Genomic DNA, 16680 nt, shown 5'->3' with positions numbered 1-16680 from the left:
GAAGTAAGTCAGTAAGAGAAAAACAAATACCTTATGCTAACACATATATATGTAATCATAAAAAAAAAAAATTGGTTCTGATGAACATAGGGGCAGGATAGGAATAAAGACGCAGACGTAGAGAATGGACTTGAGGACCCAGGGAGGGGGAAGTTGGTAAGCTGGGACGAAGTGAGAGTAACAATGACATATATACACTACCAAATGTAAAATAGATAGCTAGTGCTTCAGAAGCAGCCACATAATGCAGGGAGATCAGCTCGGTGTTCTGGGACCACCTAGAGGGGTAGGATAGGGAGGGTGAGAGGAAGACACAAGAGGGAGGGGATATGGGGATATATGTATACATATATCTGATTCACTTAGTTATACAGCAGAAACTAACACAACATTGTAAAACAATTGTACCCAATAAATATGTTTTAAAAAAAAGTCACTTGTTTTGTTGATTATATAGCAGTTAAATGTCTCAGATTAAGAGTACTCCCAGTGCTCTTTTTGGGTGGGCTCACCTAGTCCATTCAAAGCTACCCCTGCAGTTTAGACCAGCCTAAGGCTGAAAAGATCTGCATGATGTTTTTTTTTTTTTTTTTTTTAAGTAAATTTATTTACTTATTTTATTTATTTATTTTTGGCTGCACGTGGGCTTTCTCTAGTTGCGAGTGGGGGCTACTCTTCGTTGCGGTGCGGGGGCTTCTCACTGCAGTGGCTTTTCTTGTTGTGGAGCATGGGCTCTAGGCACGTGGGCTTCAGTAGTTGTGGCACACGGGCTCAGTAATTGTGGCTCGCAGGCTAGGTTGCTCCATGGCATGTGGGATCTTCCTGGACCAGGGCTTGAACCCGTGTCCCCTGCATTGGCAGGCAGATTCTTAACCACTGCACCATCAGGGAAATCCCTTGGTTTTGGTTTTTTGTTGTTGTTGTTCTTTCTTTTTTCAAAGTTTCCTTTTATTCTTTTACATAGTGATTTTGTGAAAATACTAATAACCAATGCACCATACTCACTTTTTAAAAACATAATCCTTTTTCCCATAAAACAGAAGCAACTACAAGGACTAGGACTGCATGAGATGATAGATGTTAACTAAACTTACTGTGGTCATCATTTCATGATATATGTGACATCAAATCATTATGCTGCACACCCTAACTTATACAGTGTTCTATGTCCATTGTATCTCAAGAAAATTGGGAAAAAATGTATTTAACCTTACAACCCATGAAAGGTATGCAAATAAAAAGAATGACACCCTCTCCCCTCCCTCCCCAAAAGAATTAGGAATAGAGACATAGAGCAAAAAGAATTCTCACAGACTGCTGCTAGGAGGATAAACCGACAACCAACGTTGGTGAATATGATAAAATAAGGATTTCTTACTTGACTGCCTCGTAAATATTGTTGGAGGTATGTCCTGATAAGGCATCATGTAAATTTCGAATAAAATAATCTCTGTATTCTTCCGGAAGGGCCATAAATGTTCCACCCATCACAATGAATTCCACTTTATCCACACTGTGACCAAGTTGTTTTAACTGAAAGACAGAAATTCATCAGCATTAGAAAGATACAGTCAACTACCCTAAGAGGGTTATTGCAAATATCTAATTTTACTTTGCAGTGTTCTCATCAGTATAGTTTAGAAATGAGAAGCAAACATGTTAAGCAAATTCTATGGACTGAAAAAAATTAGACTCCAGGGTCTGAAAAGAAAATTACTGCTCAAATAAGGAGGACGAGAATTAAAAATAATAAACAAGAAGTCTGATGTCAACTTGCAAAGTGAAAATTTAATAATACAAAGAATATAAATTAGAGAGCAGCAAAGCAAATAACACAATATGGAATAGAATAAACAAATATTTATTGATTACACATTTTATGCCAGACTTTGTGGTCCGCATTGGGGACGAAGAAGACTATATGCAACACAACCAGGACTTGATGCAAGTGGAAGAAAGAGATCGCACTGGATTAGAAAGAAACATTAAGAAAGCAGTTTTAAATTAAAAGTTTTGAATTAATTATGAAGTTTCTGGGTACAGGTAGCACCTTAAGCCTGGTTTCAGGGGTGGGGGAAGGACAATAAAAGTCTGAAATATGACATCTCTTCTATTTGGGAAGAGAATGGTACAGATCTTTCAGTTTTTCAACTACAATAAGGCAAGATTCTAATTTTTAGAAGCAGGTATTTAAATTTCTTGCCATATCTTAGGCCTGAGAAAAACTGGGTCAAGGTGACTACAAATTATGAACTCTCATGTACTATGTAAAAAGGATGTCCACACTTAATATGAGCAAAAAGTTCCCTTGTTTTATACTTTTTTCTGAAAATGGTAAATAACTTATACATACATACATCCTTATACATGTGTAAATCCTTAAAGATACATAAGCATATGGGCATGCATGTGCATACACATGCAAATATATATCTGTAAGTACATGTACATAGCTATCAACACTAAAAGAATACTCTATAACTATGCTTGTTTACCAGGAATACACAACAAAATCTTCCTGGTAGCTTTTTCAAAATATCTTGCCTGGACCCTAAACCAGACTTAATCAGAACTTCAGCAGTGAAATCTAGCATGTGTTTTGGAAAAGTTACTCAGGTGATTCTAGTGCATTTACAGTTAGGAAAAGAATCACTACTCTCTGGTAGCTTCTAAAGTCTTTCAAAACCCATGCTCCTTTTTGGTAAATATAAACATTTCAAACTCTACTGAAACACTTCAAATGAGTTAAATATCATGGCTAAGGGAATTCCCTGGTGGTCCAGCCAGTGGTTAGGGCTCCGTGCTTCCACTGCAAGGGGCATGGTTTCAAAAAAAAAAAAAAAAAAAAAAATTATGGCTAAAAAAGAAATTGAAGCAATGGTCAGTTTAGAAACTATGTAGGCTCCCTGCAGGTGCGATTCTCTCCTACAGCTGACGATCCTGATCCATATACGCTTGGGTGACAATGATGTGAAAATTACAAGTGGCTGGTATCCACTCGTAATAACAGTTAAGCACAGAAACGACTTACTGACTATGGTATGTGCTACTTTCCATTTGAGATTTTCTAGTTGTCTTACTAGATGTTAACTATAAAAACGATGGACAGTGCTTGCATTGTTTGAAATTGGACAAGTTTAAAATAAAATTGTGAAAAAGAAAATCTGTATTAATGTTCAGAGTTCCTGAACAGAGCAAGGCCATCTACACAGTACTTGTTTTTAATCAGTTATATTGAGGTATAATTTTTTTTTTTTGGCTTTGCCATGCAGTTTGCAGGATCTCAGTTTCCCGACCAGGGATTGAACCCAGGCCACGGCAGTGAAAGCCCGGAATCCTAACCACTAGGCCACCAGGGAACTCCCGGGGTATAATTTATATACAATAAAATCCACTAACTTTAACTGTACAATTAAATAAGTTTTGACGGATGTTTAGAGTTGTGTAACCACTACCACCACCACCACCATTATACAGAACAATTCCATGGCTCCCAAGGGTCCCTCATCCCCCGGTACAGTCAATTCCCCATTCACACCCCAGCAAACCAGTCAGTTACTTCTCACTTGGCTTATGGAAGCTAAAAGTCAATCCACCCACCTATTGTCTAAGACATATCCACATTCTGTAAATTTCATTCCATAAATAACTTTCTACAAATTGAAAGAACTTTAGAGACTGTAAAATCCTTACAGAAGATAATACAGTCTTTAAAGGAAGTAGTGTTTTTGACCTTGCTAGGTACAGCAAAATAGTCTCCCTCCCTCGGATGGATATTAAAAACTTACAAAGGGGAGAAATATTCTTTCAGTTCTTATTTCTGGTTCAGCTCAAATCAAGCAATAATACCTTCTAACTAAGTATAAAGATCTAATGTAAAAATACTTTTTAAAACCTTACCTGTTCTATTCGGTGTCTTGTCTGTAGATAAGGGTCATACCTAGCACGGATAGCTCTCATGGAGGTTGGCTAAGGAAAAAGGAAAGTATCCTGTTATGCCCACACTGCATTAAGAATAAAAAGTAGTTTCAAAAGGGTATTAAAAATAAAGTTCCCTTGGGCTCCTTTCTTCCTCTCTCAGTTTTGTCAGAGTTCAAAATAATGTCCTGAATAGCATGTGGCTGATCTCCACCCAACAGCAGGCAGCTCCGTGGATCATAGTTATACCTTTGTGTAAACCCTTATGGAACCCCCAGGGTCACCACCCTGTTATGCTGCTCACAGACATAGCTGTGTATACACATTCAAAAGAGTTACTTGATAAAATAACCTTTAAACCAGACCATTAACTATCAATACAACACAGTTTGTAATGGCTTAACAAAAAGCCGTCATGCTATCACACAACGGAATAGTCTACGGCCATGAAACAATATACTGATATAAAATGTTCCCTAAGATACACTGTTAAATGAGAAAGGTAAGGTGCAAGGTTTTGGTAGACTACTTCCTGTGTAAAAAGTTAGGATAAGGAATATGTATTGCTTTTGTATCTATATACTATCTTTGAAGGACGTATAGGAAAGGGATGATACTGATTGTCTGTTCGGGGGCTGGAGCAGAAAGGGGTGGCTAGGGGAGAGTGATGAGAGGGAATCTTTTCACTGAAAAATTCTTTTCGTATTTTTAAAAATCTGAACTATGAAAAACAGGTAAGAAATGAAAAACCATGCATAAGAAAAAAGTCACATGGTTTCCTGGCTGCTGGCCTCTTTGGATGAGGCCGACAGCTTCGAAAGCCTGCTCGCTGGCCTCCTGCTTTCACTCTTGTTGCCGCTCTAATCCTGCCCTCACAGAACCATCAAATGATCTTTTAAAAACCGACACTGGATTATATCATGCCCCTGCTTTAAACCTGGATGGCTTTTCACGAAACCTATAACACACTCCTTGCCCTGGCTTACAATCCCCCGCATCCCCCGTCTCCCGAATCTCATCCTCCCCTCACCTGCTCTGGTCCAGAGCCCCCCACCGTCATTCTGAGCCTGGCTCCGTGTTCCAGCTATTCTCTCTGCTAGGAATGCTCTTTCTTGTCATTCAGGGCTCAGTTTAAATGTCACCTCCTCAGACCATTCCTTCCTAGCCTCCAAGGCTGAACTATCCACCCTGCTACGACACCTCACTCGACTTTACTTCCCTGCTTTGCATTTACTAGTACCTGATTTTTTTTCTTGTTTGTTTCTTTACTGTCTACCCCCCATTTATCAGAATGTAAATTCCTCAAGACCTGACCTGTTTTTTCACAGCTGCAGAGGCAGGACAATGTACTGGTGAGGAGCACAGAATTCAAAGCCCGGCCCTGTTACATATTAGGGGCATGTCTCCAGACCAGTCATGTAAGACTTCTATGCCCTGGTTTCCTTATCTATAAAACTGGGATAATAATAGAGTCTACCTTCAAAATCCTGCTGTAAGGTTTAAAGTTGTAAAGCATGTAGAACAATGTTGATATATTAATAATAAGTGCTTACATAAATATTTCTCCAGTGACTAGAATAACAGACACTCAGCAAATGTTTGGTGGATGAATAACTTATGTAATCAAGAAAAAAATAAAAAATAAAAATTTTAAGAAAGCCAGTACTTATAAAAGCATACTCTTAATTAAGTATGCTGTAACACTCCTCAGGACAGCCTCACATTACTTTACCTCATATCCAGTATAAGACTGCGTCGAATATTCAAAGTCTGAATCAGGTCCACCAGGGCAGTATCTGCCAATACAATAAAATGAAGATGTCAGATACAGAACTTAGTTCAACGGTCTAGTTCAAGTTTCTACAGGCTCCATAAACTCCTGACTAACCAGCTTCATTTTCGAATCCTAACAGAAGATTGTACCTTTGTAGTATCTGCATATATATACATTTTCTACTAACAAGTAAAAAGATAAACATATAAAGGAACATTATTGCAGTCATTTTCAGAGTACTGCAGTCACTATTATTTTAGAAGTTTAAGCTTTTAGGGGCAAATAACCGGGCCTAAGTTTTCCTCAGTTTGGATTGATACTCCCAGTGCTCTCTTGGTAACGACACTTAAGAAAATCTTTCTCCTGATTAATCTTCCTGTCTAGAGTCATGAATATTCTTCTGCTAATTTTTCTAATTATCTAAATTTAATAAGTTTAAAGATTATTAGTAAGGATAAGTTTTTACTTTGATACTTTTCTGATCCAAATTCATTATAAACTTCTGACATTTGGAATTTAGGCAGCTCATATTTCCATGTATCATTTATCAAGTTAACAGAATATCTACTGTTTTGAGTTCTGTAACCTATGAATTTTTTTTTTTTTTTACTGTGTATTGCAACAAATTAAAATCTTTATATGCTTCATTTTTAAAGCATTGAGATACCCTACTAATAGGTGCTTGTTTCAAAGAACTAACTTATGAATCTATTAAGTCAAAGTTTTAAGTATTACCAGGGAGTTCCCTGGTGGCCTACTGGTTAGTTATGCCAGGCTTTCACTGCTGTGGCCTGGGCTCAATCCCTGGTCGGGAAACTGAGGTCCCACAAGCCGTGGCCAAAAAACAAATACAAACAAAAAGAAGTTTTAAATATTGCCAGCATGTATTGATCAAGGCTCTAGGGGACTTACTGGCTCAATTAAAATACACACACATACACAACTTATCACAATCATCATACTCACACACATATGTTTCCTGTAAAACTGATGTGTGGACATCTGTGGGGTTTGCACATGACGGCCACAACAGCAATCTATAAAAGGAAGATGAATAAAAAAGCAATTATGAAATAATTCATACAAAATTCTGGCGAGTTGTCATCACCCAGAAAGCAGGAGAGGAATGCCATCAGAGGGTGGCACACAAGGGGGCTTCAAAAGTACTGGTAATGCTGTATTTCTTAAACTGAGCCGTGGGTACCAGGGTGATCTCTTTTCAATATTATTAATCTTCAAAATGTACATACGCATTGTATACACTCGTTTGCATTGTATTTTACAATAAATTAAGTGCAAAATAAGGAATTAATAATTTTTAAAGTCACGGTGATTCTTATTCTCTCTTGCTCTTTCTGATTTGTTTTAATAAAAGAGCCTACAAGAGAACAATTACTTATGCAATTCTATAAAATTATACCTAAACCTAACCTTTGTATCTCAAACTCTTCCCAATAGATCTCAATATTTAGAATAGAGACTATTAAACCAGGAGCTAGACTGCAGAGTGTGTGCGAGATATTCTCAGAGGGGTCTGTCAGAGCCCAAGTGGGTTAGGAAGAGCGTCTGCTTGAGAAGGACGTGATGGCAGAGTTAGACAATCAGTTACGTACGGGGGCAGCTGGTCAAATAAGGGTACACACTAACATGAATGCAAGCCAGGTCTCTTACTGTCAGAGAAGAAAGTTATAATTTTTACATTTATTTTATTGAAGTATAGTTGATTTATGATGTCATGTTAATTTCTGCTCTACAGAAAAGTGATTCAGTTATATACATATATACATTCTTTTTCATAGTCTCTTCCATTACGGTTTATCACAGGATATTGAATATAGTTCCCTGTGCTCTACAGTAGGACCTGTTGTTTATCCATCCTATATAAAATAGTTTACATCTGCTAGCCCCAAACTCCCGATCCATCCATCCCTCCCCCACCTTGCTCCCCCTGGCAACCACAAGTCTGTTCTCTATGTCTGCGAGTCTGTTTCTGTTTTGTAGATACGTTCATTTGTATCATATTTTAGATTCCACATATAAGTGATATCATATGGTATTTGTGTTTCTTTTTCTGACTTACTTTACTTACCATGTTGCTCTAAATGGCATTATTTAGTTCTTTTTTATGGGTGAGTAGTATTCCATTGTATATATGTCCATCTGTCAATGGACATTTAGGTTGTGTCTGTGTCTTGGCTGCTATGAACACAGGGGTGCATGTATCTTTCTGAATTATATCAATAGTTTTATCCAGATACATACCCAGGAGTGGGATTGCTGGATCATATGGCAACTCTATTTTTAGTTTTCTGAGGAACCTCCATACTGTTTTCCATAGTGGCTGCACAATTTACATTCCCAACAATGTAGGAGGGTTCCTTTTTCTCCACCCCCTCTCCAGCATCTGTTATTTGTAATGACTTTTTAATCATGGCCATTCTGACCCGTGTGAGGCGGTACCTCAGAGAAGAAAGTTAAAATATGGAAAGGGAACTAGAATGAACTCTGTGGGTTCAATGAAATTAAAGGTACTGTTGTGGACTCACAGTACACACACACACAAATATAGATGCAAATGTGTTATGTATGTGTGTGTGCACGTATGTACATATACATTTCCTAGTTTGGTCCACGGAGAGGGCCTGGGAGAAGCAACATTCTAATGGCACTGAGCACATCTAGCACTCAGATCTTTGTTTCTAAATACTCTTCTCTACTAAAAGAAACCAGGGCTCCTTGGAGAAACAGCTGATTCCAGGGCTGGGGTAAAGAAAGTACAAGATGAGCGTGGAACATTTTATTATGACTGAAAGCTAGAAACTGCTCAAAGAATGATGGGGACATTTAAAAAAGAAACAGAAACCAGCTTGAAAGGGCTCCTACTGGTCAAAACTGAGAGAATTTGTACATCAAAATAAATAATGCTGGAACAGATTATAACCCACCAAACAGGAAACCATTTAATCCATTCACACAAATGAATGAGGAAACTGGAAGTCTGATAAGGAACAGGATATTTGCATAGTTTCAAAGTACTTCACCACACAAACCTTCTTAATTACAAAGTGGAAAAGAATAACTTTACAAAGTGGATGCCTAGCAGACATCACCTTGATCAAAGTAGACAACATCAGTGACAGGACAACAAACTATGCACCACCTGTCAGGATATAATAAGAACACAGTATCACTTCTGTGATGTTCCTGCCAGAGATGCAAACCCGAATCTAATTATGAGGACACATCTGATTAAACCAAATTGAGGGAGATGCTACAAAACAACTTGGCTGAAATCTTCAAGTGTTAAGGTAATGAAGTAAAGGCAAGACAAAGGAAGTGTCCAGACTGAAAAGCCATGACAACTAAACGCAGCACGTGATTCTGAACTGGGTCCTGTACGTCATTACTGACACACCATTAGAAACTTGAATGAGGTCTGAGGATTAGATGATGATAACGTATCAGTGTTAAATTTCTGATTTTGATGGCTGTATTTTGGTGATGTAAGAAAATGTTCTTGTTTGTAGGAAGTACACACTAAAGTATTCAAAGGCATTGGCTTTGCAACTTACTCTCAAATGGCTCAGGGATTAAAGTGTTCTTTGTAGTGGATTTTCAACTTTTCTGTAAGTCTGTGATTTTTTTTTTTTTTTTTTTTTTTTTTTTTGCAGTACGCGGGCCTCCTACTGCTGTGGCCTCTCCTGCTGCGGAGCACAGGCTCCGGACGCGCAGGCCCAGCGGTCATGGCTCACGGGCACAGCCGCTCCGTGGCATGTGGGATCCTCCCGGACCAGGGCACGAACCCACGTCCCCTGGGATGTGGGGACCAGGGAAGCAATGTGCAGGAGTTTTTAAGCATTTTTTAAGTGGCTGAACTCTCCCTTCAAGTAATGTTTTACTTAGAACATCAACTTACAGAAGAGAGAAAAGCAACAGCCCTGAGTGAAGTAGAGATGGGGCCTGCTTCCACGGCTTCCCTATTATTCCCTACAGTAGCTCCTAAAAAACTTATACGGATCCTGTAGTTTTGCAGAATACAGCTTAAAGATTACTGATAAGGTAGAACAAGCTATGACTTTGCAGTCGGCCAGAAAGATGATCCTTTGAATCTTTTCTCTGCCTCTTACTGTGTATTTTCCTGTTTTGTAAAATGAAGACACTACTACCTACCCTCAAAACAGTTTTGAGGATTAAATTAGAAAACACACCAGTGCAGTGGCTGGTATGCAACAGGTGGGCAACATATGGTCACTACTGTTGCAATGAGATAGGATACTACTCTGAATAATAAAAATCATGATTTTCAAAGCAAAAAAACAACAAAACGAACAAAAACTCAAATACAAACAGACTCAAAATGGATCATAGACTTAAGTATACGAAAAAGATATGCCACAGACTGGGAGAAAATATTTACAAAACACATGTCTGATAAAAGACGTGTATCTTAACTATACAAAAAAATCCTTAAAACTTCACAATAAAAAAACCAAACAACCCAATTAGGAACAGAGCAAAAGATCTGAAGAGACACTTCACCAAAGAAGGTGCACTGAAGGCAAAATAAGTATATGAGAAGATACTCACCATCGTATGTCATTCGGGAACTGCAAATTAAAGCAATGAGATACCACTACATACCTAACAGAGCGGCCCAAATCCAGAGCACTGCAACACCAAATACTGATGAGCTTGTGGAGCAACAGGAGCTCTCATTTACTGTTGACGGAATGCAACACAGTGCAGCCACTTGGGAAGACAGTTTGGTAATTTCTTACAAAGCTAAACATAGTCTGACCATATGATCCAGCAATCATGCTCCTAGGTATTTATTTACCCAAATGAGTTTGAAAACTTTTGTGTATGCAAAAACCTTCAAACAAATGTTTATCGCAGCTTTGTCCATTATAATTGCCAAAAAATTGGAAGCAACCAAGATGTCCTTCAATAGGTGTGCAGAGAAACAAATTGTGGCACACTCAGACAATGGAATGTTATTCAGGGATAAAAAGCAACGAGCTATCAAGCCACTAACAGGACACGGCATAACCTTAAATGCCCGCTGCAAAGTAACAGAAGCCAATATGAAAAGGCTACAAAACATACTGATTCCAACTATATACCATTCTAGGAAAGGCAAAACTACAGAAACAGTAAATAGATCAGTAGTTGTGAGAGGTATGAAACAGAGGAAATGATGCGGGGAGTTTTAGGACAATGAAACTATCCCATATGATACTGTAACGGTGGATATGTGAAATTATGCATTTGGTAAAACAGACAGAATGTACAACACTATGAGTGACCCCAATGTAAACTACAGGCTTTGCTTAATAATAAGATAGCAATATTGGTTCATCAGTTATAACAAATGTGTCAAACCAATGCAAGGTATTAATAATAGGGCAACCTGGGGAAGGGGGAGAGGAAGTATATGGGAACGCTCTGTGCTTTCTGCTCCATTTTTCTGTAAGCCTAAAGCTGCTCTATAAAAAAATATAAACAAAGCACTACAGTAACAGCAGAAGTAAAAGCATGGAGGTTAGTGGGCATATATCTGGAGAAAACTATAATTCAAAAAGATACATGCACTCCAATGTTCACTGCAGCACTATTTACAATAGCCAAGACATGGAAACGACCTAAATGTCCATCAACAGAGGAATGGATAAAGAAGATGTGGTACACATAAACAGCGGAATATTAGCCATAAAAAATAATGAAATAATGCCATTTGCAGCAACATGGATGGACCTGGAAATTATAATACTAAGTCAGTCAGAAAGAGATAAATATATGATATTGAATATACGCGAAATCTAAAATATGACGCAAATGAACTTATCTACAAAACAGAAGCAGACTCACAGACACAGAGAACAGACTTGTGGTTGGTTGCCAAGAGGGAGACATGGTGGGTGAAGGATGGATTGGGATTTTGGGATTAGTAGACGCAAACTATTATATACAGAATGGATAAACAGCAAGGTCCTACTGTATAGCACAGGGAACTATATTCAATATCCTGTGATAAACCATAATGGAAAAGAATATGAAAAAGAATGTATATAACTTAATCATACATTTGCCATACAGTAGAAATTACCACAACATCGTAAATCAACTATACTTCAGTAAAATAAATTTTTTTTAAAGTATAGAGATTAGGATGCATAGCAGCTAGGGAATGACAGCTGTGTTCTTTTGATATTTTTAATAGTCACTCTGGTGATACTGCATAAAATGGATTTGGTGCAGGTAAGACAAAGTAGGCCCATTAGGAAATGACTAAAACAATCTAAACAAGAAATAATAAAGGCCAAAACATTCCTCCCAGTGGTGGTAGGAATGGACAAGGCATTTTGCATCTTTTAGAAACTGAGTGGATGGGGGCACCATTAGCTAAGGTGGACAAGGAAGATGGATGAGCAAGTCTGAGGTGTTGGTTATGCTATACTTAAGGGTACACTTACAGGCAGCCAAAGGAGAAATACCTAACAGGCAATTTGACATGGATGTGAAGCTTGGGGAGAAGTCGGAGCTACGAGTCAGCATATGGCAATACTTAAAAACATCAATGGATGAGATCACCAAAGAAAGCATGTATGGCACTAAAAGCAGTTGGCCCAGGACCACAGAAAAATCAATTTTTAGAGGGAAGCAGAACGAGAGTAGCTGTCAAAGGAAGAAATGATCCGACGTAGGAGGAAGACAGAGAGAATGGAATTATGAAAGCCAAGTGCATTTGTCAGGTTGAAACATTGCTAAACCTTTGTCTCCATGGTGGCAAGCCCACACACAATGCTGAAAACTGAAAATCCAAGACTTACCCATAAAGCACATTATTTAGGGATATGGAAGTAAATGCCAAGAAATCAGCTAAGACCTAAAAGTGGTTGCCCTGGGGGAATAGCAGGGGGAGAATGGGAGGTGAGGGGTTTGGACCTATTAGTTTTTCTGAAAGAGTCTTTTAAACTAGGTAGAAACAAACAAACAAACCGCAAACACTTAAGTACAAAGAAGAGACTAGGATAGGTGGTACACTGTGTGTGAAAGTTCTGGGGTTTAATTAGTCACAAACATATGATCCAGGAGATACGGCTACCCAGCAAGTCATTATAAGCTGCATTTACTAGAAGTACAATATCCCCATCCAAACAACAGACTGAACTTCTTAGATCACATCAGGAACACAGCATTCGCTTCTGGGTACCATGTTAGAGGGTCTAAATACTATCAATTCTTCCCTCATGTCTCTCACACTCATCCTTTTTATCCTGGAGGCCCTACCTTGATTCAGGCTCTTAACACTTCACACCTAGGTCAAACCAAGAGTATCCCAACTGGTCCAAGAGATGTAGGGTAGCTCCAAGCTACCCTACATCTTGTATGCAAATTAATTTTCTGAAAATCTATTTGGTTCCCATCACTCCCCTTCTCAAAAATCTTTCAGTTTCCTATTATCTGGCTATTTTGCAGGACATTTAAGATCTTTTACAAGTGGATCCCAAGCTAACTCTTCACCCCAATGTCCTGCTGCTTTCCAAAATGAACTGTCAGCCCCAGTGAGTCTGGTACACTCGTGGTTCCCTGCACACACACCTCTTACATCATCTCTACCTCTGTGCCCTAGTTCCTGGGTCCTTGCTCCCATTACTCTTTGAACCTGCTCTTCTCTGCTTATATGGGCGCCACTGATATGTTAGTCAAGTTCCACGCTTCCTCTTGGGCTTTCCCCAGTCCCTTTTACTGCAGGGACATCTCTGTCCTCTGGACTCCCATGTCACTCCCTATGGTGTCAACTGTTTCATAATTACCATATATATTAACAGAACGACTTTGCACCATCAATTAACTTCTCAAAATACCTTGTATAAGTATCAATCTTATAAGCCACAAGCATAAGACGGCCAACAATACTGGTCATCTTATGATAGTCACCAAGCATCTAGCTACACTTTTCAAGACACCAAAAACCAAATCATCATCTACTCCTCTAAGAGGCGTGACCTTTTCCCCTCTGTGCCCTCCTAGCATTCTGCACGTGTCTCCACTCCAGCACACACCACAGCATATGGATTTTATTAGTCCAAATCCCCCACCTCCACCTCACTACCCGGGTGTTACACGGAGGCAGGGATCTGTGGTGGAACAGATACACAATCAATCTTTGATGAATTGAATCACTCACCCCACTGGCAGTTCTGATGGGTTTTGCCTTTAACTTGGGGACCAAGACCTTTCGATACTGAGGTGGGACTGCAGCAATGATATCCACCAGGCGGGGCTGTGCTGAAAGGCCATATTTGGCAGCTGTCCTGGTTTTCACCCTGAAAGGAAAGCATCTAGCATTATCAAGATCACAATATTTCAAGGACAAGCTACCAAAAGGATAACCTATAAATAACATCATCCACTCCTTTCACCAGATGACAACAGTGGTTTTAACATTTGTAATTATCCGGGAACTAGAACAAAATTCATGACCTCTTTATTTATTTATTTATTTTGCGGTACGCAGGCCTCTCACTTTTGTGGCCTCTCCCGTTGCGGAGCACAGGCTCCGGACGCACGGGCTCAGCGGCCACGGCTCACGGGCTTAGCCACTCCGTGGCATGTGGGATCCTCCCGGACCGGGGCACGAACCCATGTCCCCTGCATCGGCAGGCGGACTCTCAACCCCTGCGCCACCAGGGAAGCCCAATTCATGACTTCTTGTTCTCCAGAGTACCAGGAAAAAAAAACCCAGATGACGACAGGGTGGGGGCCCAGGACAGTGATACGATGTAGGTCTCGTTCAAAGTAGTGCTCCAGCTTCGAAGGATTCTACCCTTTCCTCAGCTTCCACACTACTACATTTGGGATCAGATTAATTCTGTTGTGGGGGACTGTTCAGTACATTGTGGGATGTTTAGCAGCATCCTTGGCCTCTACCCACTGGCACCTCTTCCCGTTGTAACAACCAAAAATTCTCCAGACATTGCCAAATGACTTGGGGGTGGGGATGGTCATGCCCGGTGGCAAAGCACTGCCTCAGGCCAACAAAACAAAACAAAACAATTTAAAGCAAAGCTATGCAGAACCAAATAGGAAATAAAGTAGATGTATTTTTAAAGCTTTAAAAGTTTTAAAACTTTTTCTAATTCAAAATATTATATAAAGAACAGAACAATAAAACATATAAATATACTCTAACAATTATAAAACAATCACTCTTGTAACCACATTCCAAGAAAGAGAATATGATCAGCACTGCAGAAGACCCGTTTGCCCCTTCCTGACCGTCACCCTATCCCTAACCCCCAGAAGGAACCTTTATTCCAACGAATAATTCCTTGCTTTCCTCTATAATTTAGCAATTTTTCTTTTCTTTGTGGCTGCTAACCAAATCCTAAGTCACTTTATCTTCTCACTTTAATCCATCTAGAAATATTATGGGGTGTTCAAATCATTTCAACAAATGGTTACTGAGTACCTGATAGGTACAAGAGACTACCTAAGTACTTGGTACGTCAGGAGGTGTAAGGCATAGCTGTTTCGTGCTCTATGTTCGCATGTTTGCAGACAGGCACGCACAAAAATAAATCTACAAGTAATAAAAACATATATATCAATAATAAAACACACACACAACAACGAATGATTCCAAAGCTCAAGAGAGGAAACTCAATGTGTGCTGGAGAGATATTCAAAGAAAATGGGCACAGAAAAAAAGATAGGCTTCAGGGCTTCCCTGGTGGCGCAGTGGTTGAGAGTCCGCCTGCCGATGCAGGGAACACGGGTTCCTGCCCTGGTCCGGGAGGATCCCACATGCTGCGGAGCGGCTGGGCCCGTGAGCCATGGCCGCTGAGCCTGCGCGTCTGGAGCCTGTGCTCTGCGACGGGAGAGGCCACAGCAGTGAGAGGCCTGCGTACCACCAAAAAAAAAAAAAAAGATCGGCTTCAGACAGGCAAAAAAGACACAGAGATGACACGACACCGAGAGCAGACAGCTTGGCTTATGTGAAGATGCAAAAGCAGGATAGTACAGATTTTAAGAAATATGAGTTGACCAACTTAACAGAAAGCAGGAGGTTTTCAATATGAAGATATAGAAGTTTAAAAAGTTGGAAAAGTAAGTTGAAGCCACACCGAGAGGCCTTACATAATGGGCTGAGGAATCTGCGTTTAATTCCACAAGCACTGGGAATGTGCTGAAAGTTCCTGCACAGGGAAGTGACGAAGGAAAATTAATCCAGCAAGACAGTAAAAAGGACTGAAAGCATAAACTACTGCAGGAGTCTAGACTTAAGTTTAAAAAGGAATGGAAGAGGAAGTGGGTGGTGAACATGAAAGAGTTCTAATGAAGAAGCAGTAGGCAAAATTTTGACTCTAAGTGGACCTAAGGGAAAAGATTCAAAGATGACACTAGAGTTTCAAACCTGGGTGAAGGTTAAAACAATTAGGCAAAGAGGACATCTGAGTCGGGGCTGATTTTAAAGAAGATACTAGCTTTAGTTTTAGATGTGCTAAATTAAAGAGAATGACAAAAATATACAAGAAGTAGGAATGTTCATGAGAAACAAAAGATTTGTATAATTAGGGGTATAGCCAACAAAGATGGGGAAAAAAAAAAACCACTGCTAAACACATGGTAGAAAAACCAATAAAATATAATGTCTTCATGGTCCTTAATTTACTCTTTAGCAAATGTGTATCAAGCACAATGTTCCAAGGAAGGGGTATAACACTGTAGTATCTCAAGTAACAGAAAACAGCGTCTAAAAAAAGGTCATGTGCGTAGTGACTAGACCACTGACGACCTGGGGATGGGGGCAGAACCCTTTCACTAGAGCAGATCTGTATCACAAATGTATAGCAAACAAATAGATGCAGAGAGGAAAGACCACTCTTATTTGAGGATGTAGCCAAGTCAAAGCAGAACATGGTTGTGGAGAGGAAGTGGATGAACGTGTCCAGGAGGTTCTAAAGTAGCGAAAGGTTGGACTG

At 39.6% G+C, this 16680-nt stretch overlaps 1 protein-coding gene across 1 annotated transcript in view; it reads right to left on the bottom strand.

Moving 5' to 3' along the window:
• ELP3 (elongator acetyltransferase complex subunit 3) overlaps positions 1-16680 on the bottom strand; it is a 101535-nt gene that overhangs the window by 78152 nt on the left and 6703 nt on the right. The window contains exons 3-7 of the mRNA XM_059071343.2: positions 13884-14022; positions 6659-6729; positions 5651-5714; positions 3901-3969; positions 1379-1533 (exon numbers count right to left, since the gene is read on the bottom strand). Coding sequence (XP_058927326.1) covers positions 1379-1533; positions 3901-3969; positions 5651-5714; positions 6659-6729; positions 13884-14022 — 498 coding nt within the window. The remainder of the gene's footprint in view (positions 1-1378; positions 1534-3900; positions 3970-5650; positions 5715-6658; positions 6730-13883; positions 14023-16680) is intronic.

Source organism: Kogia breviceps, chromosome 8 (assembly GCF_026419965.1).
Source record: "Kogia breviceps isolate mKogBre1 chromosome 8, mKogBre1 haplotype 1, whole genome shotgun sequence".
NCBI classification, from domain to species: domain Eukaryota; kingdom Metazoa; phylum Chordata; class Mammalia; order Artiodactyla; family Physeteridae; genus Kogia; species Kogia breviceps.
Note: the sequence above shows the minus strand (reverse complement) of the source record. Positions and strands in the feature narration are given on the sequence as shown.